The 21,898-nt window shown below is 46.9% G+C and overlaps 2 protein-coding genes across 7 annotated transcripts in view; one reads left to right on the plus strand and one right to left on the minus strand.

Moving 5' to 3' along the window:
* The window catches only part of SYN1 (synapsin I), a 156,548-nt gene that overhangs the window by 34,953 nt on the left and 99,697 nt on the right, over positions 1-21,898 (minus strand). For all 6 annotated transcript variants that reach the window (XM_088469980.1, XM_088469971.1, XM_088469945.1 and 3 more), the window contains exons 4-5: positions 21,160-21,316; positions 19,920-20,009 (exon numbers count right to left, since the gene is read on the minus strand). In XM_088469980.1, the coding sequence (XP_088326106.1) occupies positions 19,920-20,009; positions 21,160-21,316 (247 nt within the window). The remainder of the gene's footprint in view (positions 1-19,919; positions 20,010-21,159; positions 21,317-21,898) is intronic.
* Positions 12,385-19,517, plus strand: TIMP1 (TIMP metallopeptidase inhibitor 1). The gene is made up of 6 exons (XM_088469055.1): positions 12,385-12,482; positions 13,477-13,610; positions 14,513-14,592; positions 15,109-15,226; positions 18,271-18,392; positions 18,988-19,517. The coding sequence occupies exons 2-6, from the start codon at positions 13,502-13,504 to the stop codon at positions 19,189-19,191; spliced, it is 633 nt and encodes a 210-aa protein (XP_088325181.1). The 5' UTR covers positions 12,385-12,482; positions 13,477-13,501; the 3' UTR covers positions 19,192-19,517.

Here is a 21,898-nt window from a genome sequence, read left to right on the forward strand (position 1 = left end):
TCGGCGCGAATGCAGCAATAATGTATGAGGACACATCTGAATATATGCAAAGCAAGGTGGGCCCAAACTAACGCCTGGTAGCCAACATCTATACATTTAATTGTATTCACCAATTCCCCCGATGACTTAGATGGTCCCAACTCACTTCCGCACGCCTCCAAAATTCCTTGACCCGTGTGTCATTCCTGATGTAATGATGCTGCATAGCTATCCCCTACATAGTCCACAAAGAAACTCTAGTGCAGACTGAATGGTGACGTCATTAATGTAAGGCTGCGGGAGGATTACTTACAGCTTTACATTATGTAAACACTACACCATTCCCCCCCAAAGACTCGCTAGCGCTGCGGCTGTGACCATACTTACCTCACTTTTATTTAGATCCGATTACAAAACATCTGAGTCCTGCTGACTCGGGTAGAAATTGCACGGTAGAATGAGAATACTTTTGATTTAAAACCCACACGTAGCCGCTTCCTGCCTCATTATTATAATGATTTAATTGCCAGGTCTTATATTTAGCAGGAATGGTGCATGGGGGGGGGGGGGGGGGATAATGGATCACAGTCTCGCGGTCGCAGAACTGGGCAGAGGCTGCGGTGATATAAAGATAAACTAAATAAACCAGGGAAGGAATCTACCAAAGAAAAATCTCCTAAAAGGATTTCTATGTGAGCGTCTTTATTCGGCTGTACTGTTGTGGCGATACGGTTCTAAGACTTGACCTCAGGTTATGTTTGATCCTCTATGAATTAGAGATACTGTATGTTCCTCGTACAGACTGCTATTGAAGATACATCAGCCAACACATACTGTACAGCGACCTTTCCAGGAAAACACGTTTCGCACACAGTGAAACATCTGTGGGAGTTTGGGTGTAATCCATCAGCGGCCCGGGCGCTTGTCAGATATACAGAGAAGTAACAGGCGCTTGCTAGAGAGATAGACGGTATGGGGAAAACCCAGGAAACAACTCTCTTCTCTTATTCTGCTCCCATTACCGGTAACAATGTAAGAAACACGTCACTAGACAATTACATTAATGGACGTGGAGATACCCTGTCTCCCCCATTCCTGAAATCCAGTTATATCCTGACCTAACTAGTCTGAAGTCTGTTATCTACTATTTCTGCATTATATTACGTTAGTAACACAGAATAATGGGCCCGATTCTGGGGGCAAATCAGCTTAGGACGGAATTGCAAAGCCGCACGCAAGGAGCTTTGCGATTCCGTCCTTGTAAATATGGAAATGTAGCAGGAGGTGTATGACACCCCCTGTATGACAGCCCCTGTATGACACCCCCTGTATTACAGCCCCTGCTGCACTTGCCATCCCAGCACTGTGCCTGAGGTCGCAGGCTGGGATAACCAGTAAGTAAGGCTCAGCTTACTCAGGCTGTCCGGCTTGCGAGACCAGGAAACTGCGTCCGTGGACGCTGCCCCTGTCCTTGCCACTCTGGAAAAACAGGGTGGACATGCCCCCATTTCAAGGAACACTGGCCGCCCCCACCACCCGCACCGTCCCTTAAATGCCTCTGCCAGGGGGGTATTAAGAGGGGAGGGGGCCCGTGTTCACTCCCCGTCCGGGGCCCCCTCCTCTCTCCCCGGCTGCCATCAGCGAACTGACAGCAGAAACAGACTCCGGGCACTAGAGTGCCTTTCTACGGTGATTTCCTACGCATGCGCAGAACGCCGGGAATATTGCCACGGCGGCCATTTTTCCCGGTGATTTCCTACGCATACGCAGAACGTTGGGAATATTGTCATGGCGCCCATTTTACAGGCATTTTCAGCATCGCTACTCCATGGGACATCGGAGAGGTAAGTATGAAAAAAAAAGTATGGGTGCAGGGTGTGCGGTGCGGGACCCCTGAACCGAACACCCTGCACCCATTATAAATACGCCCCTGGCTTCTGCCTGTCAATCAGGGCTGAGATGCCCCCTGTCATAGACACTTGTCGCATCTTTAGACGCCATTGTTGGTCGCACCATGAAAACTTATGGCAGGTGCAGATCATCTGTCTGCACAGGGGCTTCCAATGTGAGAAATTCCGTGACTATGAACGCAAATATCACTCCCATAGGACAACATCATCTCTGTGCGTCTGTATAGCCACCGCCCCCTGTACTGCGACACTGGGCCTGATTCGGAGACAGACGCTAAAGCGATCGCAGCTGCGATTTCACACGGAAGGCGGCAGCGAAAATATGCTGATAGTTCCAAAGCTTTCCCGAGGGACGCCCATCGCTCCTACTCATCTGCGTACGTCACTTATCTGTGTAAATATCGGTAACATCGACGCACATCGGGCAGCCATCTTGGCTTTGCAGCAGGTCTGACCAACCGCAGACCCTTTAGCTTTCCTGACATGCAGAGCGCTATCATGCTGCGTAGGAGATTGCAGCGGCTAATTTATGCACGCCCATGTAACGGTGTGCCTCATTACCTCCCCCACACGCTGTCACTAACTTTGCGAATGGGTTCTCTGTGCGTGCGGAACGCAAGACAATCACAGCACGTGCACAGTGCGACTTGTATGCATGTTCAATGGTAAACAATCGCTCGAGCTGCGTAAAAATTGCCACTGCGTCCATCTTTGAATTGGGCCCTCTCTACAGAAAAAAATGGTGGCTCGTGCGGCGCGACACAGACGCGTGCGCAGACGAAAAACATCTACCTGCAGTGTCCAAAATCGCCACTGCGTCTGACTTAAAATCAGGCCCTATAAGTCTTATAAAACTCCATTTGTGACCGATTCTTTGAATTTAAACTTTAAATCTGCGAACGTCCACACATGCACTAAATCGCCTGGCGCAGCAATCAGTCAGGATGTCCCCTCTCTCTAGCCGTATTTGGGAGCAAATGTAATAAGTGAAATTCTATGAAAGGGGTGGTTATACTGCGGCAGGACGGTTGGACTGTGCGGTTGGCTTGTGGCACGTGGCGTCGTCCCCTAATAGCGCGCATCTTGCAGGGTGATGGGAGAACAGTCATAAATGCGGCCTACAGAAAGCAGCAGAGATGGCAGAAACAGGGCGGATTACCTGTAAACTGCGCTACTTTTATCGTTTTCAGTTCCACTTAGAATTAAATATATTTTAGAAACATTTAAACCGCACCTACTGCGCAATTTGAGTGACAAAATGACCGTAGGACAGACAATTTTCTGCTGCAAACAGAATAGATAGAATAGGTTATTGAAATGAACTACCCTTACTGCTGTTATTGCGATATAAATCCGACTGAATATAGGGCCTGATTTAGACCCACTCGCGAGCGGCTGTCCGCTCGCAAGTGGGTCGATGGTGTGCACTGCGCATGCGCACGACGGAGGGAGCTCCGTCGTGCACATGCGCGAGACACGATGAGCGAAGGACTTTCCTTCGCTCATTGTGTCCGATCAAAGGGGGCGTGCTGTCGATGTTGATTGACAGCACGCCCCCTTTGGTGGGCGTGCCCAAGGGAACGCCTACCGTCACAAGCCGGCCCCACTGACATGTCAGTGGGAGTGATTTTGGCTCTGATAGAGCCAAAATCACTCCGGGCCTTGCGGTTGAGAAACTCAACCGCAGGCTTCGGCTCGCAGTGGCGATGGTCGCGATGGTCAAGACCGTCGCGACCATCATCCTGCACGCTCGTATAGGCTGTGGGTGGGGACCCACAGCTATACGAGCGTCCAGGAGGACGCTCCATATTTATGGAGGTGGGCCCTGATTCAGAGCGAGTGCTCTGGTCAGAGCGTCCGGCTCTGAATCAGGGCCATAATATGTTTAAAAGTCTAGTTAAACGTAAAGTCAAAGCAGCAGCGCTGCCTCCATCTTGCCTGCCGTACGCACAATCGGTGCAGCATAATCATCGATGTCCTGTTCCCTAGGAGCACATGCAATGATGATAGGTGTATATGTCACAATGTTATTGATTTGAACCATACCTACTATGGTATTTAGGAGTGGAAAAAGGCATTTATAACATAGATCGTAGACATTTTGTAGTTTCCTAGATAGTATATAGGGCCTGATTTATAGATGTACGGTATTGCAATTGCAGCTGCGATTTCGTATGCTGCAGAAGAGCGAGGGTCTGTAAAATAGCACCCCACCCCCGTAACAGCACTGAGAGGCCCACTGGAGCCAGCGCAAGAGCAACGCAGGCGCAAACACAATCGCAGCCCATATGCAGGTTCTCCGATAACCACCCTGTCAATCATACTGCGATCCCTGAATATATGCGTGCAGAATGGCAGAGGGGCCTTGTTGCATGTGTGTGATAATCGCTCAACTGTCCAATAATCAGAGCAACGTAGATCCCTGAATGGGTCCCGGTGTCTAATAGATGTGTATTATGGTCATGTACAGTGGTCAGGTCATGTTGGGGGTGTAGTGTCCTATGTCTGTATACAGTGTAATAGATGTGTATTATGGTCATGTACAGCGGTCAGGTCATGTTGGGGGTGTAGTGTCCTATGTCTGTAGAGAGTGTAATAGATGTGTATTATGGTCATGTACAGTAGTCAGGCTATGTTGGGGGTGTAGTGTCCTATGTCTGTATACGGTGTAATAGATGTGTATTATGGTCATGTACAGTGGTCAGGTCATGTTGGGGGTGTAGTGTCCTATGTCTGTATACAGTGTAATAGATGTGTATTATGGTCATGTACAGCAGTCAGGACATGTTGGGGATGTAGTGTCCTATGTCTGTATACAGTGTAATAAATGTGTATTATGGTCATGTACAGTGGTCAGGTCATGTTGGGGGTGTAGTGTCCTATGTCTGTATACAGTGTAATAGATGTGTATTATGATCATGTACAGTGGTCAGGACATGTTGGGGGGTGTAGTGTCCTATGTCTGTATACAGTGTAATAGATGTGTATTATGGTCATGTACAGTGGTCAGGACATGTTGGGGGTGTAGTGTCCTATGATTGTATAGAGTGTAATAGATGTGTATTATGGTCACGTCCAGTGGTCAGGTCATGTTGGGTGTGTAGTGTCCTATGTCAGTATACAGTGTAATAGATGTGTATTATGGTCATGTACAGCGGTCAGGACATGTTGGGGGTGTAGTGTCCTATGTCTGTATACAGTGTAATAGATGTGTATTATGGTCATGTACAATGGTCAGGACATGTTGGGGGTGTAGTGTCCTATGTCTGTATACAGTGTAATAGATGTGTATTATGGTCATGTACAGTAGTCAGGTCATGTTGGGGGTGTAGTGTCCTATGTCTGTATACAGTGTAATAGATGTGTATTATGGTCATGTACAGTGGTCAGATTATGTTGGGTGTGTAGTGTCCTATGTCAGTATACAGTGTAATAGATGTGTATTATGGTCATGTACAGCGGTCAGGACATGTTGGGGGTGTAGTGTCCTATGTCTGTATACAGTGTAATAGATGTGTATTATGGTCATGTACAATGGTCAGGACATGTTGGGGGTGTAGTGTCCTATGTCTGTATACAGTGTAATAGATGTGTATTATGGTCATGTACAATGGTCAGGACATGTTGGGGGTGTAGTGTCCTATGTCTGTATACAGTGTAATAGATGTGTATTATGGTCATGTACAGTGGTCAGGTCATGTTGGGGGTGTAGTGTCCTGTCTGTATACAGTGTAATAGATGTGTATTATGGTCATGTACAGCGGTCAGGACATGTTGGGGGTGTAGTGTCCTATGTCTGTATACAGTGTAATAGATGTGTATTATGGTCATGTACAGTGGTCAGGTCATGTTGGGGGTGTAGTGTCCTATGTCTGTATAGTGTGTTATCTTATGAAATTCATACGATAATTATTATCAGATATATTAATAATACTTCTCCTATGAACCTAATTACATACTGATCGAGCAAGAACCGAAATATCATTCATTTCCACCGTGTATAAGTGATCCGGATGACGCATGAACATATCGGCTAAGTCTGGCCCGGCACAGTGTCAAGTTAACCCTTACTGCTCTGGACCAGTGTTGTTGATTCAGCGGAGTAACTCTCAAACCATATTTGTAGATTTCTTTTTAATAACTTCAACAACAAAAAAGCAAAACAAAGAAAAAAAAACCATAATCACTGGGTAATAATAGAGAGGCCCCTCTATGTGTACAGCTCTTTATTCCCAGCAGAAACATGTCCCTAGGAATAATTTCCATGTAACAATTATGCACACACACAGCTTAAGCCGGCACGCTGCTGCTGGGAAGGAAGAAATGAGCACAGTGTACGGAACGCTCCATGCCGTCACCGGACGCTACTGTAATGAGTCTGCAAAACACTATTTTAGTGTGTCCGTGTAACACCTTACTGAGTGGTTGCCAATAAATGTGTATACATCAGTCGTGCTACGTTTACAAATTCACCGAGTCTAATTAGGATGAAATTGGTTTCCACTTTCCACCCGTTGTCCAAAAGCGCAGGAATGACATACATTATGTATTAACGCCATAAGGCTGCCATTGCAATAGCACAATAGGAGATTTGCTACTCAAATATAAAGGTATAGTGGCGAAAGCTCATCTGTAAATGAAGAGTATGTATGAACACGCGTGCACGGGTATCCCAATCTTTGTAACCTACGTGTGGCACCTGAACTCCCACAAAGGGAGAACAATTGTGCTTCATCCGTTCAAGCAAGCGGGTGCTGATCCGGTCTTTATTCAGGGGTCTCATGTTCGTGGTAGGCATTCTGCTATGATGGTTTGAAGAAACTTTCTTTGCCTCTACTAAGCCTTGTAGGATTAGGCTCCTCATACGTAAGAACATTGCTTTCTCTCTGATCTATCTCAGCAGATAAAGATAGCCATTGGCATTTTGGATCGAATGAAGGTCCTACTGGTGTCCGTATACGCTCCTTATTCTGCCCAAAATACATTCTTTATCAACATCTCTGATGGCAGCAGAGAGATATATTGCTCCAGACGGGTGACTTCACCAGAGCCCCTGACCCCCAAACTAGATAAGTCTCCATGGTCCTCTCGGTCACTTCTGCAGGGCTGTCACCCCCTAAAACTGCGGCGGCGTGGCGAGCGCCCGACATATCTAGAATGTTGCTTAATCCTGGCTACCATTGTTTTGTCCCCGCAATGCTGACAACACATTTTAGTATGGGCTATGAGTGGCAGGTATGCGCCTACAGGGATTGGTATACTTGGGTCAACCAAAGGCATGCATGCTCGCCAATCCATTGCGAGCCTAAGGACCTCATTCAGACCCGCTCGCTCGCTGGGAGCGATTTTCGCACATCTGCGCATGCGTATAATTCGCATTCGTTGCGATCTCATTTTGGTTGCTCCTAAGCCACTATTAGGTCGCTGCTTTGAGTGACAGATAGTGCCGTTTGTGGGTGGTAACAGGTGAAGGTGCTTGTGAAAGGGGGAGTGGTTGTGCGAACGCAGGCGTGTCAGGCCACCAAAACGCCGTTTAAAGGGCGTGCATAATTTACAAAGTAGCGTCATGGTACACGTCACCTGAATGTATTTCAGCCAGCGCTGATCGCAGTGCTTGCGGCACGCTAAGGCAACCCCAAGGGCTGCGAACAGCTCCGATGGCTCTCAATGGTCCCGATTAATCCTTCATTTCCAGGAGATGATGTGTGTTGCGAGTGGCAAGGGGGCGTCTTTAGACACTTGCGAGCGCACTTTGCCGTAGCTCTCTAAAACATAGTGGGTGTCCTTACGAGACGCAGTGCGAGCACTTCATTACAAATCCGGACCCTTTTTGCCAGCGAGCGATCGCATCTTGCGAACGGGTCTGAATGAGGTCCCAAGTCCCCCTACCCCACTTTATGAATGAGATACGATGTCCTCCGTCCACACTTTCTATCACCTTCCCCCTTTTTTCAGATTTCTCTCTTGTAATTGAATATAATAAAGTCGGCACAAGTTTTGACTTATTCGATTTTGGAAACATTGGGGGTCATTCAGACCCACTCGCGAGCGCAGGACGTTCGCAAGCGGGTCGATGTTACCCCACTGCGCATGCGCACGACGGAGGGAGCTCCGTCGTGCGCATGCGCGAGACCAGGCGAGCGACAGGCTCTCCATCACTCCGGGTCTTGCACCAAAGGGGCGTGCTGTCGATGTTGATTGATTGATGTTGATTCCCGAGTCGGCGCCGTTCGCACAGGAGTCGGGTCTGCATAGACCCGGCTTTTCCGGCGTTGAAGTGGACGCTTGGAGATGACGTCATCTCCAAGCGCCACTGAAGTCGGACCAATCGGCCGGCATGCGACGCGCTCCAGGTCATCGTGACCCGGAGAGCGCCGTTCAGACTGCAGGGTTTCACGGGTTACTCCCGTGTTAAACCCTGCAGGTTACCTGGGTTGGATTGCCGGGTCACTCGACCCGCCTATCCAACCCTTTCTCCTATTACACAAAGGAGCTACACGGGTTAACCCTGCAATAACCCGGGTTTTAGCTCCGGTGTAAAAGGGGTATAAGTTGGCCACATATATAAAATGATTTGGTTGGTCACTTTAGATACAGATAGTGCTATTTTAGTAAACGTCCGGACAGCCTTAATAGGGCGATCACTAACGTGGTCGCAGTTTGTATGGACAAACGTAAAATGGTAAAACTCCACGGTCAAGACCAGCAAACAAGAACGCAGTTCTCCAAGTGATGCCACTTTAAGGAAAACATTTTTTTAAAGTACTTCTAGAAACCGCTGCTGCCCAAAACGAAAAAGGAACGTCCCCCCTCCTAAGGAATGTGCCTGGCTGATCGGATCAAGGATAATTAATGTTTCCACTCAATTCAAAATGTTCCGTAGGTTTATTACCTGTTTTGTTCAATGAAATTGATTTGCTGGGTAATTTATGCAACATATAAATCTGTCAAATTTAAATGCAGGAGTTTGTGGAGTTTCTCTTTTTTTATTAAATTCATTTGAAAAGTATGACAAAGGATGAGGCAGGAAAAGATCACTGTGAATATAAACAAAATATTTAATCTACAATATAGTCTATGGGACAGTTAATATAAAATATTTCTACTACACCAACATACATCTCTCGGCTTATCTCAAAATATCTCCCAGCTCAACCCCTCCACTCTACGCGAGATCTGCGCCTCTTCTCCACACTCATTACTCTCTCCAAATCATGGTTACAGGACTTTTTTGTGCTACGCCCACTCTGGTTTTTCCTCTAGTCTCCAAGCCTTTAAGCGTTCCCTGAAAACTTACCTCTTCAGGCAGCTTATCAAGTCCCAGGACCACCCATGTAACCTCCATGAGCTATTCTACCCAATTACCTCCCTCTACTTCCCACTGACCCCACGCACCAACATTCCCGTGTTACTGGATCATATAGCCCACCAAGAACCTCTGAAATCCGGTTGGACCAATGTAGAGCACCTATCCTTGTGTATCAATGCCTATTTCCCTATAGATTAACACTTCTCAACCTCAGCCAGCAAAAATTAGATTATGCCACCTGTGCACAGGGCCGTAACTAGGGCAGTGTGACCTGTGCCATGGCTCAGGGCACCGCAGGGCATGGGCGCTGTTTGGGCCTGTCAATTTTCCTGTTTATTATCATTCTCACTTGTAGCTTCCTCTTCTTTTATCCCCAGCACCTCCTGGCCTCCCCTATCTCTTCCCTGGCCCTTCCCCATGAGACCATGGCCCTTTCTAAGGTACACTATCTTATGTCCCTATTTATCCCCAGCATCTCCTGGCCTCCCCTATCTTTTCCCTGGCCCTTCCCCATGAGACCATGGCCCTTTCTAAGGTGCACTATATTATGTCCCTATTTATCCCCAGCATCTCCTGGCCTCCCCTATCTTTTCCCTGGCCCTTCCCCATGAGGCCATGGCCCTCTCTCAGGTGCACTATCTTATGTCCCTATTTAAAAAATGGGAGTGGGTGGGCGCCAATGCCCTCTCTGGCACAGGGCACCAAAAAGTCTAGTTACAGCTCTGCCTGTGCATAATTAAAGATCTCCACAAAACATTACCTGCTAGTTGTACTTAAGGACTGGAGCTGAAATCCCCTGCTGTTGATTGTAAGCTTGCAGGCAGGGCCCTCTTACCTGTCTATCTGTTATCACCCAGTCTCTCTCCATTACCAAGTGTAAAGCGCAACTGAATATGCTGGAGCTATATAAAAGTTAATAATTGATAAAGCCGTTTCCCTGATACGTGAGAGCGCCTAACCTCTAGTAGTAATTACCTTCTTCTAATTAGGCCTTGTGACACCATATAAATATAAAGGATAACAATAATATACCCCAAAAAAGCATAAACTTAAATCATTTATGCTCCAACCCGGACTGGGCAGATCAGTCAAACAAACTGAATCACAGGCGCTGATATAGAACTGTGGTAAGAGCCGCCGTCCATTGTGCGCCAAACTATTAATTATCTTACAACCAATTGGTTTAGTATCTCCCGATCTTCGCTGCCATTACATAGTGGCTCATTCATTAGTCTTGTATTAAATATCCACCACTCCACACATTATTATTATATACTTTTATTGCTCTCATCCTTGAATCGCTAATGAGAAATAAGGATCTGAAGCAGCATTACACACCTAATATCTGTTCGCATCTGTTAATCTATTATGACTATGAATTCTCATATCTATTAATCCTTCACTACCACATTTATAGTGACACTATCATGGGAACTGAGGGATGACTTGGCAGAGGCGCGAGGCGCTTACGCATCTTGTCAGTGATCTTACAGCCACCTGGTTATTTATCTCCTCATCTTCTAAAACCTGCAGCTGATGCAGAGCTTTGTGGACGGATCTTGTGCGTTTTCGCACTGCGCAAGTGCAGCAGCCAAGCGCACGAATCAGAGGCGCGTGCGCAACCCGGCGGCATCTCCACTTGCGGTTAAATGGGTGCAACTGGACAGCGCAAAGACAAAGTTTAACAAGTTCTGTGTACGCAATGATCCGTCTGATTTCAGCATGTTCTCCTGCGCCAGGATAATGGCGACGGCTATGAAACCAGTAGGGGCGGTGTGGTCATGTAGATTTGTACAAACCTGTATGCAGGTAAATGACCGTATTTAAGGCCTGATTCAGAGATGGATGCCGTACCGTTTTTTTACGCAGTTGAGCGATGTTTTGCTACTGCGCATGCATGAAAAGTCCACGAATCCCTCAATGAGGATGCACGAACCTACGCCATTTGCAATCGCTAATAGCTGGGACGGAGTTTGTGATCCCTATGCCTATCAGGGTGGAGCCTGGGAGGTGACCAAAAGTGATCGCAAAAAAGGGGGCGTGTTAGGGGAGTGTCAAGGGCGTGTCTAGCACAAATCCAGTGCTTCAGGGGCCATGTTTAGTTGGATTATAGGAAAGCGGCGAGAGTAAACCCTAGGATACCGCAAATGTTAATGGCGCGACAGATGCTGCGTCGATGTCGGAGTGTTTTCAACCACTCGCAGCCTGAGAGTGGGCGCCTCGGCGCTCGTACACTCCCATGGCGCCGTCCCTCACAAAGGCAAGGCTGAGATTAGCATTTGCATATTCCCTCAAACCCTACGGTGAGATCGGCTGCTTTACCGACCGTCCCTGAATCAGGCCTTCGTTCCATGGAAGCAATGCGAGTGGAATTATTGACAGACTTGCCTGCAACACTTAATCGGCAACATATCGGTTCTCTCCTTAGTCTTGTACTAAATATGGGCTGCACCAAAGCGCTGTATAACAACTTGGGGATCATGACTTTTGCGCTTTGCTTTTATATGATATGCAAATAGGTGCAAAGCCAGAAAGTCGATCATCGTGACATAATTCAGACACCTATAAGAAGTAGGCGCCGCAGTGGTAATTATGGGCACCGGATCCAATACTAACTCGCCTATTACCGTCATGTCAATCACTTGGAATGATAGCGCATATCTGCCTAGTCTATGGTCGGGAGATATTGCCAATCTTACCCCTATTTCCATGACCTATTTCTTAGCATGTATGTATGATGGCTGACATGTTGCAGTCTGATCGCTGACTACGCACAGCCCAAAACACTATTTATACTGCAAATGACAACTGAATGGGTTTAAATATCTGCAGTGTAAATCTGGCCACCTATGCATAGAACATGCTACATGCACTGAATGTGTTCGTGCTCCATCGCTGCTTAGTAAAACCGCAGTGCAGCCATACTCTCCTCTAGTCCATCTGCCACCTGTGTCCCTAGTGTCCGGCGCTGCGGACTTTCGTGGTGCCCTGTCAATGCTAATAATAAATAACGATACTGTGCAAGTGTTTCGTCATGCCTGAACTGGTAACCCCCCCCGTCCATAAAGTGCCCTAACTCTGCCACCGGCTGCCCAGTGACCAGAATCATTTCCCAGCTCTCTGTATGATCTCTTCCTGTGTTGAAATCAAACCTCTGACTAATGGGGAAGGCGTCTGGGGCTGGGCCCTCGGCCAATCGTATCAGAGGAGAGGGGGTGTGGGGAGCTTTAAATTCCAGACGGTGCAGTTCTGAGCTCCAGAGACACTGACAGCCCTGACATCAGGTAAGCAGCCGCTCTCAGCACATCGCCCGCTCTGTCTGCACCGAGCGTTCGGCAGCCCTGCTCTCTCTGTTCCTGTCTTCACACCCATTCTCGGTCTGCATCACTCTACTTCCCTGTTCACACCGGTCCTTCCCCAACAGCGTAGGCCAGATCACTTTCTCTAACAGAGACCTCTGCACTGTCACATAACCCCCGCTAGCATCATATAACCCCTGCTAGCACCACATAACCCCTGCTAGCACCACATAACCCCTGCTAGCATCATATAACCCCTGCTAGCATCATATAACCCCTGCTAGCACCACATAACCCTGCTAGCACCACATAACCCCTGCTAGCATCACATAACCCCTGCTAGCATCATATAACCCCTGCTTGCATCACATAACCCCTGCTAGCATCACATAACCCCTGCCAGCATCACATAACCCCTGCTAGCATCACTTGTTGCATCATATAATCCCTGCTAGCATCACTTGTTGCATCATATAAACCACCTACCATCACTTGTTGCATAATACAACCCCTGCTAGCATCACTTGTTGCTGCATATAATCCATGCTAGCATCACTTGCTGCATCACAAAAACCAGTATCACTTGTTGCATAATACTACCCCTGCTAGCATCACAATTCCTTAACTGTCCGGGCCCTGGCTACCTATTGCATCACAGTCACTACATCCATCACCCTTAACCCCTCACCTGCAGGAGCAATAGCACCCTGCAACTCCTCTCTTATCAGACACCTGCACAGCGTCACTCTGCTCCAGCAAGAGCCTTGCACGCTCTCCATCAACCCCTCTCTTGCCTGGGTGCAGCCTGCACAGTATCCCGTCTTCTACGGTGCTGTACGACTTAATCTCAGTTCTCTGGCGTGCAATGGGTTATCAACAGAACCTCTCCCCTGCCAGGAAACACGCACAACGTCTCTTAACCCTTCATGCGGCAGGATGCATCAGTAACATGTAAGCCTCTTCTTCCTGTTCCCTACAGCTTGGAAAAGTGACCAGTCTGCAAAATGTTCTCTCTTGTGATGCTGATCGTTCTTGGGTGCTGGAGTTGGGGAGCTCAGTCTTGTTCCTGCGGGCCCAGGCACCCCCAAGCTGCGTACTGCGATTCTGAAGTCGGTAAGACCAATCATTTGCACAAAGGAGCGCTTTACAGGGACACAGTGGGACTATTCTGTGCACCACACAAGTTCAGTGCAGAAACAGGAGACAGACGCTGGTGGTGGTGGGGAACAGTGAAACCCTTTCAGGTCTCCGGGAGAATTTAGCAAGATAGTAAGACCACATCACAGAACGCTGCTAACACCTCCCTCACAGGACTCTGGAGAGTCTCGGAAAACAGTGGGTGTGCCACCGCAAAGCCCAGCCGACTACAGAACTGTAACTGTGCCCGGCCACATTACTGACTGGCTTTTACTGACTGGAGTCAATAAGGGAAATAATGACTTCAAATGTAATATCTGATAGCGTTTAAAATCCAATGTATATCGATCAACCATCGCAAATAGAGAGACATAGCCATATTGTGCAAGTTTAACTTCTATAAAGGAGGGAACACTTGTCATTTATTTTGTATGGACAAGTTTTTGTGCATACGTCTCAATTTGTGCCCCTTTTTTAGGATGTGAATGTCTTATGTTTTTACTATCATGCAGCTAACATAGCTGTATTATCATTAGTTAATGGGCGCTGTAATCTAAAGAACAGAGTTGGCGAAAAGAGTAATAGATATAACTAAGAGAGACCCTGACTGCTGTGCACGGTTCTTGTAGAGACACCACACACACAATTAGAATATTAATTAGACTACACCACCCCCGTATTTAACCGTAAAGAGAACAAAACCAGTTTTGCGATTTGGATAACTTACGGGTGTGTATTATTGGAGACAGGCGGGTCACGTGAATAGATGGCCAGGACAATTGCATGGCGTGTTAGCATGACGCTCGGATGCGTCTGGAATGACCAAATGCTGTTTACCATATTTAATTCTGGTTCTAATAAGGACGATCTATTTTCAGTGCTGCGGGCAAAGTTTATCGCACAGACAGACAGTGAGAAGACGGAACAGTGGACGCAGTATGAGGTTAAGACTACCAAGGTAAGACCCTGCCCTTATATTACATAGTGTTACCCTGACAAATCTTCCTTAGACCCCCCTCCATTGAGGGCTCAGCCCTTCTAAATCCCCAAGTCATGGACATATCGGATATAAATGAAGCTCTATTTGATGCACAAGTGTAAAAATAGAGCATTCTGGGTAAGCATGGCTCTCGCTCTCAGGTCTCCCATCTCCTCCGTCCACTTAACCAGCCAACGCCAATGCGAGTATCTATTTGCCTCATATCTACCTGTGACGCACCGGCTGCTGCTTCACTAAAGTTACAGCGGGCCCCATGTACTCGCTACCCCATATCACTTACCTCTGTGTTATAGAAAAGAACTGGACAAGAAGCAAAAACAATTTGATCAAACAGATCTCGATCTTTATGTTTTATGTTACACAGATTTGCCCACTATAATACCCCCCACACTGCATCTCTTGCCCCAGGCTGCTATTCCCATATTACTCGGTTGTGACTGCCCATATTTACATGCATCTATCTCTCTTCCGTAGCTTTTCAAGGTTCCTACAGAACTGGAGGATGTTCAGTATGTCTATAGTGCCAAACAAGAGAGTCTGTGCGGGTACCAGCACACATCAACCAACAAGAGCGAGGAGTTTCTGATTTCAGGTCAGTGTAATATGTCTCTGTGCCCACACTGCCCCCTTCTGTGCAGAGAGAGAATATTTCTGTATCAGGCTAAACCACTGCAAGCTCTGGCCTCTGATTATGCTCTACTGCAAGTACATCACTCGCTCTGTCTCTCGTCTGACACCATGAATTCATCCATGCGGCAAGTTCTCAACACAACCACACAGAATTTGTTTCATATAACACCCACTGACATCTGCCCTATACCTTCTGTGGCACCCATCAATATTTTATTTTCTTCTATAGTATACGCAGCTATCTATCCTCCCTCTATAGGACACACGCAGCTATCTATCCTTCCTCTATATTACAGCAACTATCTATACTCCCTCTATAGCACAGCAGCTATCTATCCTCCCTCTATAGCACTGAAGCTATCTATCCTCCCTCTATAGCACACACAGCTATCTATCCTCCCTCTATAGGACACACGCAGCTATCTATCCTGCCTCTATAGCACACGCAGCTATCTATCCTCCCTCTATAGCACACGCAGCTATCTATCCTCCCTCTATAGCACACACAGCTATCCCTATCCGCCCTCTATAGCACACACAGCGTCTATCCTCCCTCTATAGCACACGCAGCTATCTATCCTGCCTCTATAGCACACACAGCTATCTATCCTGCCTCTATAGCACACGCAGCTATCTATCCTCCCTCTATAGCACACGCAGCTATCTATCCTGCCTCTATAGCACACGCAGCTATCTATCCTCCCTCTATAGCACAGCAGCTATCTATCCTCCCTCTATAGCACTGAAGCTATCTATCCTCCCTCTATAGCACACACAGCTATCTATCCTCCCTCTATAGCACTGAAGCTATCTATCCTGCCTCTATAGCACACGCAGCTATCTATCCTCCCTCTATAGCACACGCAGCTATCTATCCTCCCTCTATAGCACACACAGCTATCCCTATCCGCCCTCTATAGCACACACAGCGTCTATCCTCCCTCTATAGCACACGCAGCTATCTATCCTGCCTCTATAGCACACACAGCTATCTATCCTGCCTCTATAGCACACGCAGCTATCCTCCCTCTATAGCACACGCAGCTATCTATCCTGCCTCTATAGCACACGCAGCTATCTATCCTCCCTCTATAGCACACGCAGCTATCTATCCTCCCTCTATAGCACACACAGCGTCTATCCTCCCTCTATAGCACACGCAGCTATCTATCCTCCCTCTATAGCACACGCAGCTATCTATCCTCCCTCTATAGCACAGCAGCTATCTATCCTCCCTCTATAGCACACACAGCTATCTATCCTCCCTCTATAGCACACGCAGCTATCTATCCTGCCTCTATAGCACACGCAGCTATCTATCCTCCTTCTATAGCACACACAGCTATCTATCCTCCCTCTATAGCACACACAGCTATCTATCCTCCCTCTATAGCACACACAGCTATCTATCCTCCTTCTATAGCACACACAGCTATCTATCCTCCCTCTATAGCACACACAGCTATCTATCCTCCCTCTATAGCACACACAGCTATCTATCCTCCCTCTATAGCACACACAGCTATCTATCCTCCCTCTATAGCACACACAGCTATCTATCCTCCCTCTATAGCACACACAGCTATCTATCCTCCCTCTATAGCACACGCAGCTATCTATCCTCCCTCTATAACACACACAGACCTATCTATCCTCCCTCTATAGCACACGCAGCTATCTATCCTCCCTCTATAACACACACAGACCTATCTATCCTCCCTCTATAGCACACACAGCTATCTATCCTCCCTCTATAGCACACGCAGCTATCTATCCTTCCTCTATAGCACACACAGCTATCTATCCTCCCTCTATAGCACACAGCTATCTATCCTCCCTCTATATCACACACAGCTATATATCCTCCCTCTATATCACACACAGCTATCTATCCTCCCTCTATAGCGCAGCAGCTATCTATCCTCCCTCTATAGCGCAGCAGCTATCTATCCTCCCTCTATAGCGCAGCAGCTATCTATCCTCCCTCTATAGCACACACAGCTATCTATCCTCCCTGTATAGCACACGCAGCTATCTATCCTCCCTCTATAGCACACACAGCTATCTATCCTCCCTCTATATCACACACAGCTATCTATCCTCCCTCTATAGCACACGCAGCTATCTATCCACCCTCTATAGCACACACAGCTATCTATCCTCCCTCTATATCACACACAGCTATCTATCCTCCCTCTATAGCACACACAGCTATCTATCCTCCCTCTATAGCACACACAGCTATCTATCCTCCCTCTATAGCACACGCAGCTATCTATCCTCCCTCTATAGCACACGCAGCTATCTATCCTCTCTCTATAACACACACACCTATCTATCCTCCCTCTATAACACACACAGCTATCTATCCTCCCTCTATAGCACACAGCTGTCTATCCTCCCTCTATAGCACACACAGCTATCTATCCTCCCTCTATAGCACACACAGCTATCTATCCTCCCTCTATAGCACACACAGCTATCTATCCTCCCTCTACAGTACAACATAGATATCTATCCTACTATCTATCACAAATATTTTTCCACTTTCTATAGTCCTCCACCAGTATCTATCCACCCTATATAGTGCTCTACCATTATCTACCCATTCTATATATTACTCCACCATTACCAATCTACTTTATATAATGTTCCTCCATTTATCAATCCAGCCTACATAGTGCCCATCATTGTCTGTCAACCCTATATACTGCATTGGATGTCCATCCTATATAGTGATGACCCTTATCTACCTATCGTCCTATATAGTGCGCCAACATTATCTACGAAACCTATATACCACTATCCACCCTATATGATGTCCGCCATTATTTAATCCTTTCAAGAATAGAATTGTTACTATAACGACGCCATGTGGACACTTATTGTCTTTGCAACACTGATCCTACTGTATATTGTCCCCTTTTACCCACAAAAACCATCCGCCGCACATCTTCCCTCTCAGCACCCGGCCTAATCATTTCTTTCACCCTTTTCAATACGCAGGTAACATTGTGGACGGTAGTGTGTACATCACCTCCTGCGGCTTCATCGCCCCATGGGCCTCCCTGACCTTCAGCCAGAAGAGGGGATTCATGCAGGTGTACGGCAAGAACTGCGGCTGCCAGGTGAGACCCCAGCAAGCGTTTTTTTTTTTTCTGTGGGCTTAGAACACGAAAAAATAATCACCCAAACCAAGCTTAGGCAAACGATGGCCCTCAAATATGCTACTAGCATGGCAGGACACGCTGGAATTTGTAGTTTCACTATAGCTACACCGCTGCAGGTTGTCAATGAAGAACTTCAAAATTGTAAAACCGCAGCAGAATTACGTGGCAACATTTATGTTTGATTTGAATGTAGGGTCTAAATGTTTACACCATCTGACGGGAACAGTAGGGATGCTGTAGGGTACTTTTGCACTGAAGCGTCTCAATAAAACAGTACCCCAAATTCAGTATTGGAGTTGTGACCCAAGTCTACTCCGGTTCCTTGGTGACACTTCTGCAATCGTAGTTTCATTTTGTGCTACTTTGATACAACTCTACCGGCTCAGTGTGAACCGCGGCCCGGTGGAGAGTAACTTGCGCTGCGCAAGAAGTTTCACGTGAGGCTGGGTGCGATTATAACAGTCTCTTATTATGTCCACCCTCTCGTGCAGTTCTGCTTTCACATTTCAAATGGTCTTGTAACAATTCTAAATCATTCTCTATTTCATTCTAGATTGTGCCGTGCTACAATTTGCCATGTGAGGTCTCCAATGACCGCCAGTGCCTCTGGACAGACATGCTGATGCAACGGAGGTCCTTGTATTTCGGACACCAGGCATCGAAACTGGCCTGCATAGATAACGGCAATGGCATATGCATTTGGGATTCCTTAAAGTCCCGTTTATACGCCGGCGTCACCAAAACCACAACCCAGTAAGAGCTATCGTTCCGCCAGCCCAGATTTTTTACCACTTCCTGTTGACAAATCGCATGATATGAGATCTCCGCGGCTCACCAGACCCACTGAAAATCAAGCAGCTCCCCCTAGAGGAGAGAATACATACTGTATGTGCAGGGGATTAGAACCCACCACGTGTGTCCTCTGTTACTTATGAGCTTCTGTCTTCAGCTAATTTTTATATACACTCACTGCTAGATCCACAGTTGATGTTATCGTGGTGTGCCGTTGTTATCGTGGTGTGCCGTTTCTGCTTTATACATGTATGGGACTGTGTAATAAATATTTTTAGGATTTTTTTTTTATATATATAACCGTGTTACTTTTCTGAGTTCAGTACGTCATAATGCAACGTGTTATGTCGACCCTAACGTGACACTGGGATCAAATAGATTTCACTGAATGGGGTCACACAAAAGTAAAGTGAAATTCTGCGTAAATAAGGAATTCTATAGATAGACATCTGTTTTAAATCAAGGGTTTCTGAGTGCAGATTTCTAAACTTATTCCATGACACAACCTCATTCTGCCGGTGGATGTAGCCTGGTACGAGCACTGCTACTGGGGTCACTATAGGACACAGGTCGTCCCCCCCCAAACAAACAGGTATTCATGACCTCATCTCAGGAAATGACTCCCCTAGGCGTAACGGAGTGCAGCCGCTCACTGTGGTGGGGTAGAAGCAGACTGCAAACTCTCTGACTCACCATCTCTTTGTGGTTGGGGTAATAGGTCTGTTCGATCAGAGGGAAATCCTCAGACCCCAGCTTCCTCTGCAGACGGACCAGCTGAGAGAACTGAAAGATAAGGTGGAGTGGTACAGGCTGGATAATTATATACGGCTTTCCCTGGGGAAGATAGTAATGGATGGTGAGGTTGAAAATAAATTGCAAAGTCTTAAAGCTGAACTTTGTCTGCCCTGTACTTCCAATATAGGCTCTAATTCTGAGTCGGACACAGTGGAGCAATGTTTTTCGTTCGAATGTGCGTCCGAGTCGCACCGCGTATGCCGATTTTTTTCATAGAGTGTCGCAGATCAAATTTAGACGCACAGTAGCAGAAATGTGAGGGGCTTTGCTGGACAGTGACTGGGAGGTAACACAGGGGATGGCTATAAAGTCGCACAAAGATGTTATGTCTTATGGGAGCCTCAGGCGTGCTGCTGAAAGCAGATGCGTACAAATGCGCTAGGAGGCTCACATTGGAGGGACCGTTGGTGGTATTTCAGCGCGTACGGACGCTGACAGTAGGCATCTCATTCCTTGCGCAATTCAGACGTACGGATGTACACCGGGGAAGGGCATTAGAATAAAGTCGCGTCTGCAAGACCGGCAATATACACAGACACGGCCGCTATAATGTCCGACTCAGAATCAGGACATTTAAATATTTACATTATTTACATTTAAATATGAAACTAAATTGTTCGCAAGCTCGCACGTATATATTACACGCAGGAGATGTGTTATGCATTGGGCTGGCTTGTTGCCGGCTGTCTGATCTGTCCGTCCTTTTGTGTGCATTGCAAACATGAGACGTCTTCCTATGGGGCCTAAAGAACAATGGCTCCAGAGATCAGAGCAGGCTGACTATAAAGGGGTTTACTGTACAATAGACACAGCCCTGGACGCAGATGAATGGACGCTGCAATCACAATCACAAACGATTGCACTGGTCCAGAAAGGAAAAAATAAGAGGCCATGGAGGATAATAAATCATACTAATCAATAGCAGTTGCTGATACATGTGTCAGGTTTCCCTCTAGGAATACTGCACAGATATAGACAGAACAAGGCCTTAGTTAATAAGAGGAATGAGTGAAGGTCAGACAGGTCTGAGGGTATCAACAGCAAAATCAATTATTAGAAAAGAGGCAGGAAATGCCTGAAACCCCTGGAAAGAAACCACGCGGAGCTGCCACACCGGCTGTTCTGTACAGGTACTCACCACCCAGGGCTTGTCGCAGAAGTTATACACTGAGTGCAGAGAGTTGAGGCTGGGCACACCGGCGTACTGCAGCCCTATCACCAGGCTGCGGAAGTCTCCGTTCCGTGCCATGCTGAAGGCGTGCTGGCGAATCAGGACGAAGTCCGGCTTCAGTGACCTGCAAGGAGCAATCGGTGGTGTAAAGTGTAATTGATTTCCACGAACCTGGCCCGGAGGGATCAATTAAATTACAGACGGCATTCACTGTACTCAGCTTGATAGTTGGGAGCTCGATATTAAAAAAAAAAAAAAAAAGTGCTTGGTCTATTCAATTAAATTGCCACCAGGGTTTTGTCGTGTGATTAAATACGGCGTGCTGGGTTAATAAGCAGTGTCTGCCTTAAGCTAAGAAAAGTATTGAAGGAGTCACTAGCAAATAACCCTATCCCCTCACTGCGATAAAAGAACACCTTGGTTTGCAATTAGCTACGGTTTGGCTAAATAGTGTGGCGAATAGACTCCGGAATTTAGAAGGCCTCTTACACTCAATAAAATTTCTTAATATCATTATCCTGTATATTATATTGTTACTGTTATCCAACCTTGAAGAGCAGACAAATAACCGAAGCAATGGTGTCCTGGACCCCTAGAGGGCGCTGCCTCCCCTACTACACTACATAAAGGCACCATGCACTGCCACGAATTTACATGATATCAGTTTGGATAGGAGTAGTCCAGGCCCGTAACTAGGGTAGTGCAA

This window comes from Taudactylus pleione, unplaced genomic scaffold, assembly GCF_031769625.1.
Source record: "Taudactylus pleione unplaced genomic scaffold, aTauple2 ptg000013l, whole genome shotgun sequence".
In the NCBI taxonomy this organism is placed as follows: Eukaryota; Metazoa; Chordata; class Amphibia; order Anura; family Myobatrachidae; genus Taudactylus; species Taudactylus pleione.